Genomic DNA, 10,865 nt, shown 5'->3' with positions numbered 1-10,865 from the left:
GAGAGGCTATAAAATTCTAAATTGCCCTGAGTCTGCTTATCCTTTTCAAATGTTTGCCAGAACATAATGGTGATGAAGAGAGAAATCAGGAGTCAGACTCCATTCCCTCTTCCTGAATACCATTTCAGAAATGCTGAGTCTTGATAGATTTAACTTGGAAGTTCTCTTTCTTGAGTGAAAGGAGAGCCAAGGGACACTTTCATGGTATTCCTTGCCTGAATGAGATGTGCTAAATGACCAAGGGGAGCAGCAGCATGTGATCACCTTAAATAACTGAAAACAATTTTTGGAAATATTGGAGGAGACTGCCTTCTTCTGAATGACTTACCTGGGTGATCATAGTACTAAACTACCAATTAACGTCAATGTGCTTCTCTAAATGTGGTGTGTGTGGGGTGGGGGGGGGGCTTGGGGGGAGGTGGCCTAAAAATTTGTATTTGTAAAAGACTGTATTGCTGAATGGCTAAGCTACTCCTAAAGAGCACACATTACTCTTTGTGTGTTTTGTTTTTTTTTTGACATATAGGACTTTTTGCCAGGAAGCTATCTGTTCACTATGTAAGATGTTTGGGGTGTATTCCTTATATTTATGGCAAATGAAGATAAGGAGAAACCATTGTATCTGACCATTGACTGGGTGGGGGTGGAGGGCTTTGTTGAATGGAGAGGGTGCCCGGGCACCTCCATGGCCCTTTTTATCTTCCTGAACTTCACGGAGAAGACAAGGAGTAACACATACACCCAGAGGAGGTATTATGCCTGCAGGGTTTCCTTATTTGGGGCCAGAAAGGTCCAGAGGTCTGAGATACTGCTCCTTCAATCCCAAGCCCTCCTGGGCAAAGTGTTTTTAAAATTTTCATTTTGTAGTTTCCTCTGTAAGGCCTTTGTGGAATATGTGGGGCAACCAGTACCCCCAAAATATAGCTCTTGTAGCCACCCCTACCTGGATGCATCTCACTAATTACTGGGTACTCAAAGGTATCCCATTGAGGTGTGGTGCCTACATGGAACTCTGCTTCAGGGAGTGCTGATGGGAATCGTGATTAGAAAGCATGGTGCTGTATGGAACTCAAGGAAGAGGAAAGCTACAGGAAACTCAGCCTGGCCACCGCTGTAGCTCACAGCAGTGTGGGCAGACAGAAGCATCTGTGTAAATCTCCGTATGATGCCAGGAGCTCTCAGGAGAGGCTCATAACTATTGTAGAATGTCCATCCTTCCTGGCAAATGGAACTCAGGTAAAATGGAGGCAGAGTATCTCCATCTGGGGGTAGAATGAAGGAAGGCATTGCCTGGTGTACTTCATTGGGGCAGAGGGTAGGCTGAACAGTAGTTATGTGATCCCAGATTTAATCTGTCACCCGCTGGGGCACTGGTAGGGAAGGCTGCCCCTCCACCTGCGGCCTCAGGTACCTGGTCATAGAGAATGAGCATTTTCAGTTCTTGGAACACCCAGTGTCTCTATTTAACCTAAAACATCTTTCCACCAGATTTTAAGTCCAAATCTTCAGACTGCTCATTTCTCCAGTGCCCCCATCCCTGCCCACTCTGTTATTTTACAACCTATTTTCTCTCTTCAAATCTCCAACACTGCTTCTTCCATCCTCACTCTTAGCTGGTGGCCTATTCTCAAGGTTTCACTGGGAAAATTGCATAAGAGTCAATCCAAATCTACGAGTCCAAAATTGAACTCCCCCATCTTCCCCTTTAAACCCTCTCCGCTGGCAGTATTTCCCATCCAATGGTAATGACAATTCTCTCTTCCCAGTTTTTTGTGCCATGGACTTGAGAGTGATCTTTCACTCTGCTCTTCCATGTACCTCTCATTTTTATCCTGTCAGGAAATCTAATGAGCTGTTTTTTCAAAATATATTCAGAATCTGACCACTTGTCACCATCTCCCCTGCCACCATCCTGTTCCAACCCACCATCAGTTTTCCTCCTAGGTTACTGGACTTTTTTCCTTGCTTCACCCTCTCCCCTGCTCCACCAAATCCCCCACTGATAATCAATCCAACAACCAGAATAATGCTATTAAAATGTATGATCAGGTCATATAATGCCTCTGCTCAAAACCAACAGCTTTCATTTCATTCAGGGTAAATTAAGAGTCTGTTATGTCTTCCAAGGTGACGCTAGTGGTAAAGAATCTGCCTGCCAATGTAGGAGATGCAAGGGACGCATGTTCGATTCCTGGGTTGGGAAGATTCCCTGGAGAAGGAAATGGCAACCCACTGCCTGGCAGGCTACAGTCCAACGGGTCACAAAAAGTGTTGGACAAACTTATATTCGATAATGTGAGATACTTTCCTCTACCCCATGGCACCCTAGCTCCAGCAATTATAGCTTTCATCTTCTCCACACCCTTGTTATCCCTCAGCAGCAGTTAGGATCAGCGATGCCTTCAGGTCCACCTATGGCATGTCTGCATCAACTGTCTTAGAAGGAAGCTGAAATTCAGCTCAGTGATTCCCTTCCAGAAAAAAGTGGACTTCCATCTCCAGTTTTGTTACTCCACACCAAAGGTCTTTCTTGATATGGTTCCTGAAGTCCACCACCTCTCCCACTTTATGCCCTTCCTGGCACATTCCGCTTTCTCTTATTTTAATATCCAGCTACTTTGAGTCCATCTGAAACAACAGGTATGGGCACAAACCCAGTGTTTATTCTTATAACCTCTGCCTGGGCTGGTGCCTTTGCCTGGCAGTGGAAAAGGCTCTGGGTGGCAGTTTTATTTCCTGCTCTTTGGCAGTATGGAAGCAGTTGGCTTTTCCAATCTTGTGAGGACTCAGTTCCTGGTCTCTGAAAGTCGCTCAGTCATGTCCAACTCTTTGTGATCCCATAGACTATACAGTCCATGGAATTCTCCAGGCCAGAATACTGGAGTAGGTAGTCTTTTCCTTCTCCAGGCGATCTTCCCAACCCAGAGATTGAACCCAAGTCTCTCACATTGCAAGTATCTAAAGCTGTGAGTACTTGAATAGTGAGAATTTCCCTCATTTAGGAAAAAAACAGTCCTAACAAACAAAAAACAAAACATGCCCATACTATATAGATCTTTTTTCTTTACTGTTAAAATTTTTTTTTTGTTACTGTACATTTTAATAGATTTGAAAGAATTAGAGGTGATGAATCTGCCCAAAATATTAGAGAAAGCAAATTACCTAAGTGCTTCCTCAGGTAAAAGGTTAGCTGTGGTTCTTGGAATTCTACCCATATGCACTTATGCATTGATTTGGCCATCATCTTGAGCCTATCCCTCCATTTTTCCTGTTGTCTACTGATGTCCTGGTCAGGCCTCCACATTCACTAGCATTTAGCATCTATGTGGATGACCCATCATATATTCAGACCCCTGGGTTACATACAGACTGTTACCCTTGCAGAATCATGTCCTCTAACTTTAGCTGATCCCTGAAAACTTCCATCCATCACCTTGTTAGCTTTCTTCTCCGTCTCGTCTGAGTTGCTGTGCAGGACTTCTCAAGACCAGACTATTGCTCTCACAATGCCTCTTGCTCTCGGTTGCTCTCTCATGCTTCATAGAGAAAACAGAAAGCATCTGGTGGGATCACACCAATTTCCTGTTTATGCTGCCTGTCTTCATTCCATGTCCCTGGAGATACACGTATCTTACCTTCCAGGACCCTTTTTTGTATAAGGCCAATTCCCCAGTACACTTAAGTATCTTTATAACTAACATCATAATTTTTAAAGTCCTTGAGTTTCCTCAAAAAGTTTAGATTATAATTATCACATGATCCAGCAATCCCACTGTTGGAAATAAATCCAAAAGAATTGAAAGCAGAGTCTGGAAGTGATATTTGCACACCCATGCTCATAGCGACACTGTTCACAATAGACATAAGGAGGCAACCCATATGTTCACTGACAGAAAAATGGATAGAGAAAATGTGTTGTATACATAAAGTGGAACATTATTCAGCCTTAAAAAGGAGGGAAATACTGTCACATTGGCAACAACATGGATGAACTTTGAGGACATTATACGAAGTGAAATAAGCCAGTCACCAAAAGAAATGCTATATGAATCCACTTATATGAGGTATCTAAAGTAGTCAAAGACATAGAAAAAAAGGAAGTATGGTGGTGACCGGGGGCTAGGGGTCAAGGATAATGGGGAATTGTTGTTTAATGGGTATAGAGTCTCAGTTTTGCAATACAAAAATGTTCTGGAGATCTGTTGGATGCCAATGCAGATTTTCATGTTCTGTTTTTGTTTGTTTTTGTTTGACCACAAGTTTAGAAATTCATTGGACCTCATGTCTGTTTCTAGCTGAAACTCTCTGAAAGAACCTTGTACGCTCATTGTCAAGTCTTCTTTAACTCCCACTCCTTTCTCAACCCACTGCCCTCTGACTTCTGTCCTCACCACTCCACTGAAACTGCTCTTGCTAAGGTTTTCAAGGACCTTTCAAAATTTCTGGGCTAAGGGTACTCAACCCAGGGTAGTGGACACTGTTCACCACTTCCTCCTGAGAGTTCTCTTACCGTTGGCTTCTGTGAGACTCTCCCTCAGTTCTTTCCTGTGTCTCACTGATAACTGTCTCTCTTTTTTTGCTGTCCTTTCTTCTTCCTAAATAGTTCTGTTGTTGGCCTCCTGCTCTTGCATCTTTACAGTTCTTCATAGTTTCCCTGGGACAACTCAATTAAATCTGAAGTCAGATTTATATCTCTGAGCAGATCTCCCTCTGACTAGTCAACTCTACCCTAATGTTCTATAGGTTCTTCATTGAACTCATCATCCCTCCTCCTGTGTTTTCTAACTCAATGACATTTATCCCCCAATTGTATTCTGAAACCTGTGAGTCATGCTGGAATCCTAATTCTTCTTTATCATCCATATCCAATTAGTCAAAAATATTCTGTTTCCCTTATTAATTCTCAACTTCCATCTCAGCTGTCAGTGCCTCAGCTTAGGTTTTTAACCACCCAATGCCTTCTAGTTAGTCTGCCTCCAGTTTTGCCTTCCTCAAATTTACCTTCCATATGGTACTTCAGTGACCTTCTTATGATGTAAGTTTGATCATGAGGCTGGTCTAGTTAAAGGCCTTCAGTAGCTTACCATTGTTTTAGGGTAGAGTCTCAACTCTCTAACATTCGGCATACAAAGCCCCTCTGCTCTCCCCAAATCATGGTGGATGACAGGCCCATGATCTAAGGCGCCTAATTCTTGGGAGAGTTAGACCCCCAGGGGAAGAAAACGAAATCTTCGCTGTGAATTTAGCATCTTACCAGCATAATTCTTCCTTGACCTACTACCTACTCCATTTCCTAGTATCATGCTTGTTTGTAACTTAGTTGCTGATTGGGGTATTGCGAAGAATGTCTGTCCCCAACGAAAAGGCAAGCAAGCACAAATGGAGAATGTAAATTTGAATAACAGCAAGACAGTGCAGCGGGGATGCGAAATTTACATTTGAACCACCTCCTAGCGCTCCAGCAGCCGTCTAAGCCACACCTTTGTTCCTGAGCTGGGCGAGGGAGGAGGGGCCTGGGAGTCTCGCCTCCAGGCGAGGGAGGGTGTGGCGCAGGCGCAGGCGCAGGCGCAGCCGCATGAAAGTCGCTCTTGCCCGCCTTCCGTTTTCAACCAACCGAAAACCGAGGAAGGAGTACGCAAAAGTCATTTTCGGAGAAGTGGGACCACGCTTTGTGGGCTGCAACATGGAGGCGACCGGTGGAACTGAGGAGTTGGTGAGACGTTGCTCTGTGGTCGGGTGAGTGGGGAAGCCGAGCTGGGTCGAACCTCGAACGTTCCTTCCCCATCTCTTTTTCCTTTCCTAGGTTTCCGGGGAACTGGTGTCAGTGGCACATGCTCTTTCTCTCCCAGCCGAGTCTTATGGCAACGATGTGAGTATGACTCAGTCCGTAGGGCTCGCCACCAAATTGTAACCCTCTACCCAATTATCTTCTGTAGATTCTTCCTGTGTCTGCCAGAAACTACGCCTTTCAATTAATTCTAATCTTTTCGGTCCCCAAACGCAGGCCTAATGCGAATGGGGGTAGTTCCCAAACTGTACTGCACTTTAGACTTACTTGGGAATCTTTTAAATATCCCAGTGTTCAGGTTGCAATCCATGCTAATTAAATCACATTATCTCGGGGGAGAGAGTTAGGAATCAGTTTTTTAAAGGTCCCAGGATGGTTCCATTGTGCAGTAAAGTTCACTGGTGTCTGGTTTAGATCCTAAGGAGAAAACCCATGATGTATTTTGAGTTATAAGACACACGGACATGGAAATAGTGATAATGCTCTAATAATAATGGGATGTATGCTGGTAGATTGGCGGATCAGGGTATAAGATCCGAAGGAGTTTAGCCAAAGAAGAAACCCTAAGGACCCAGACAGTAGAGGAAAACCGCTGAGGAAGTGGGTATGGAACTGGATCTCCAAAATGTAGATGGACAAAGGACATGGATTGGCAGTCAGGAAAAGGGCATGGTCTAAGGCATGGAGGTAAAAATGCAAAATTTTTTTCTGGAGTCAATGAAGTAAATTCGTCTATTTGGTGTAAGAGATTCCCATGAAACAGGTGCTTTGTAAGGCTTTTTATAGTCTAGCCTGCTTCATGATACTGATTCATTTCTAAGTATTGTAGGATAGGGAATTGGCTATCTGATAAACACAAATGATGGGTTATGACATGCTACCGTCTTAAATGTGAAGAGTAACCTCCCTTCTATTATCTTACTTTGTCCTTAGTGGTGTATGTGGTATTTCACTTTTAAAATGATTTAACTCAGTCCTGAGATGATTTATCTGCTGCTTTATGTAGTCTTCTATACTTTCACTAACTGCTGGGGAGACAGCCAGTGGCTCATTTTGTTTATTAGGCTGTGTAGGTTTTCTTTTGGTTGTCATAAGGACAAGAGGATTATTATATTTTCCAGACTCACTAGTCCAGTTTTTAACCTTTGATAGTAACACCAAGCTTGGTAGCCCTCTTGAACATTAACTAGACATTCGCAGACTTTTTAAATTTGTTCTTTAGTAGCAAAATTAGGTGATTTCTGACCTGGCATTCTTCACTCCTTTGCAGCCTGATATCGAGATGGCTTGGGCCATGAGAGCAATGCAGCATGCTGAAATCTACTACAAAGTGAGTTGTCTATGTTCTTTATGAAGCAGAATTAAATATGTAATTTCAGTGTATAGTGCTCTGCTCAGCACCATTCTCATTAAGTTAAATACTTATGTTTTGGAGATAATTTTTATTACTCTAAAATCTTATCTACAGAGAACAGGGGTACGGAAGTGAATTTTGCTTTGACAGTGAGGAGTCGTGCTTCTTTGCCCAGTGTTCTGTTGCTAACCAGCAAAAGGATGTCTGACCCATGCTGCAGCTGCTGCTGCTTAATCACTTCAGTCGTGTCCGACTCTGTGTGACCCCATATAGCCCACCACATAGCCCACCAGGTTCCTCTGTCCATGGAATTCTCCAGGCAAGAGTACTGGAGTGGGTTGCCATGCTCTCCTCCAGGGGATCTTTCCAGCCCAGGGATCAAACCATGGTCTTCTGCATTGCAGGCAACTTCTTTACCACTGAGCCACCAGGGAAGCCTTTCTGGCCCCTGAAAAGAAAGTGAAAGTGAAGTCGCTCAGTCATGTCCGACTCTTTGCGACCCCGTGGACTGTAGCCTACCAAGCTCCTCCGTCCATGGGATTCTCCAGGCAAGAATACTGGAGTGGGTTACCATTTCCTTCTCCAGGGGATCTTCCCAACCCAGGGATCAAACCCAGGTCTCCCACATTGGAGGCAGACGCTTTAACCTCTGAGCCACCAGGGAAGCCCCTGCTGCTGCTGCTGCTGCTGCTAAGTCGCTTCAGTCGTGTCCGACTCTGTGCGACCCCATAGACGGCAGCCCACCAGGCTCCCCCGTCCCTGGGATTCTCCAGGCAAGAATACTGGAGTGGATTGCCATTTCCTTCTCCAGGGAAGCCCCTAGTAGGCACTAAATAAATGTTTCTTGACTGAATAAACAACCCACAGAGGGTAATAGCCAGGCATTACTAGGACCAAAGGAGTTTAAATTGGTGGAAGGGACTGTAGTATATTATGGCTCTTTAGAATTATGTCATGATTTCATCTGAAACCTAAGCTGTCTATATATTCTAATGAACTCTCCTGCCCTGAGAACCATGAGGATTTTCTGGGGAAGAGGGGACAGAAGTATAACGAATTAGAGACTAGCATCTGTGTGTTTTCTTACTCTCTGGCAGCTGATTTCATCAGTTGACCCACAGTTCCTGAAACTTACCAAAGTGGATGACCAAATCTATTCTGAGTTTCGGGAAAATTTTAAGAATCTCAGGATAGATATACTGGATCCAGAAGAACTCAAATCAGAATCAGCTAAAGAGGTAAGAATCCTCTCTTTTAAATATTGCCTAGCATCTGACCAACAATTATTGAACATGAATACATTTTTATACCTTTAGACTTGAGGGTGGGTTGTTTTAAGGCAAATATGTAAAGAAGCAGGACTTTTATGTAGTTTAATAAACTAATATGTTATTAAATGAATGTTTTTCTGGCTTATGGATTTTTCATGTTCACTGAATATGGTTTTTTCCTCCACTTTGGTTTGGACTTTTCATCACTACACACCTAGCTCTTTCAGGGGAGAAGGAATAAATTTTTTTATGTGAGTAGTTTAACCAGAAGGCTTAGATAGAAGGTTGGCAAATAGAGTACAGAGAGGTATTTGAGTCCTCTGGATTTAAGATCATATCACAAGCTGTGGATAACTGGAAAACTTGTGTTTTGCATTGCTTATTTGATTATCTTCTACTTCTACAGAGCACTAAAATGCTTATACTTAGGAAATGGTTCTCCTTGAGAGTAGACTCTTGGCTTATGAAGAATGAAAACTTTTAACTCTAAGCAGGCTGTTACTGATCTTTGGAAAATTGCCTTTGTTGAATGGACTTCTTTCTTAAAATTTAACTTTGTGACTTTGGGCCTAATTCATGCCTTCTTTGTCTTATTTGTGCTTCAGTGGGAATGAGTAACCATTTTGGGCTGAACTAGCCAATAACTTAAAACAGAGAATATACTTAAGAAGTTAAAATTTAATTCTCATCTCTAGACAAGGATTTAAGTATTTTATCAGATTAAAATATTGTTCATGTTGGAAAATACCAGCTTAAAGATGCCAAAGATAGCACAGAAACTCACAGCTAGTGAAACTAGCAATCAGCTCAATTCTAATCTCTTTCACTGTGGTTATTTTCCTTACTGGGGAAACAGAAGCCCCTCTCCTGGCCTGACTTCACCAGCATTTTTAGCTAAGATATCTTTTTTGCCTTTATAGAAGTGGAGGCCATTCTGCTTGAAGTTCGATGGGATTGTGGAAGACTTCAACTATGGTACTTTGCTGCGACTGAACTGTTCACAGGGCTACACTGAAGAAAACACCATCTTTGGTGAGTTTCTTGCCTCTGGGATTGTTTCTGAATAAGGAGAGTGAGGGGTCTGGTTTTACTGATGAATCAATGACATGGATAGTTTGGGAATCATTTTGTTATAACTTTAAAGATCATATTACTGTATCTTGAGTAACTGGAGATAGATTAAGTATTTTCAGCTTCATTTAGTATAGGATTAGAATTCCACATCTCTGAATCTTATGACTATACTTGAATGCTTTGTATGTTAGTTCAACTTGTCAGTTTCCACTAGGTTTAGAGAATTAACTAAAGAATTAACTAGGACAATAATCAATTCTACTCACCTTTCAGCACCCAGGATACAATTTTTTGCCATTGAAATTGCTCGGAATCGAGAAGGTTATAACAAAGCAGTTTATACTGGTATTAAGGACAAAGAAGAGAAAGAAGCCAGCAATGGAGGAGACAAAGGAGCCAACAGCAGAGAAGAAGAAAAAGGAGCCAACAGAGAAGGAGAAAAAGAGAAAGAAGCCTACAAAGAAATCAACAAAAGTAGTGAAACAACTATGTGAGGTAGTCAGGGAACAGCACTCTCGAAGGTATGATTCAAGTGAGTCTGCAAGTACCATGTTGCTACTTGCACAGGTCCCTATGGTCAAATGTATTAATATCTCCTTTTTCAGTGGAAGGATATGCAGAAGGACACCTTTCTGGCCTAATTATCAGAAACTGCAGTGGTTGTTCTCTTGTGTGAACTGACTTGAAGACTATTAGTGGGGTCTTAGTTGATGGTTTGTTGGTTCTCACCACCAGTCAAGTAAGAAATTTTGTAAATAAATTTCTTTTGGTTCTTATGACTATATATCTGTGACTGACTTTTAAAAGGTATTGAAAATTGTTTGACGCGATTTTTTTAGTGCATAATCTTTGTCACATCTTACATATAATGATATACGCTTATTTCTCAGGGCTTCTCACTACTTCCTGTAGTGAAATTCATTCAAACCTGTAAAGTTGCACATGGTTTTGGGTTAGAAATTCTTACATAAAATTGGCTTGCTGTTTTAGTGACTGTAGCTTTCTGATTTTATTTGCTATGTCTCTCAAAAGATTTGATAAATACTCTACAGGGATAATAGCAGCAGCCTGAATCTGTCAGACAAGTGAACACAGTGCAGTTCACATTTGAGGAGCAAGAGACTAGACCGGCTTTAGTACCTGCTTTTCTTTTGTAACCAGGTTGTTACCTGAAATACAGCAGAAATTAATAATGAAATACAAAGCTTAGTAGATTGGCTTTCCTTTTATAACACTATGGACAATAGCACATGTACATTAAATACAAAATGAACATATTTCTAAATGGTATTTTGTCAGACTCCAAAAATAGACCATGTGGTTTTGTATGGATGGGGGGAAGTTCCTTCTCATCTAATGACTTTTAAGAGTGCATGTT

At 42.1% G+C, this 10,865-nt stretch overlaps 1 protein-coding gene across 1 annotated transcript; it reads left to right on the top strand.

Annotated features, from left to right (window-relative positions):
- Positions 1-5,549: 5,549 nt before the first annotated feature.
- On the top strand, positions 5,550-10,474 carry PBDC1 (polysaccharide biosynthesis domain containing 1). Its single transcript, XM_043459920.1, has 6 exons — positions 5,550-5,713; positions 5,804-5,869; positions 7,059-7,118; positions 8,240-8,380; positions 9,334-9,445; positions 9,761-10,474. Exons 1-6 carry the CDS (start codon positions 5,576-5,578, stop codon positions 9,979-9,981), a joined length of 738 nt encoding a protein of 245 aa, XP_043315855.1. The 5' UTR covers positions 5,550-5,575; the 3' UTR covers positions 9,982-10,474.
- Positions 10,475-10,865: the final 391 nt, after the last annotated feature.

This window comes from Cervus canadensis, chromosome X, assembly GCF_019320065.1.
Source record: "Cervus canadensis isolate Bull #8, Minnesota chromosome X, ASM1932006v1, whole genome shotgun sequence".
Taxonomy (NCBI): Eukaryota; Metazoa; Chordata; class Mammalia; order Artiodactyla; family Cervidae; genus Cervus; species Cervus canadensis.
Note: the sequence above shows the minus strand (reverse complement) of the source record. Positions and strands in the feature narration are given on the sequence as shown.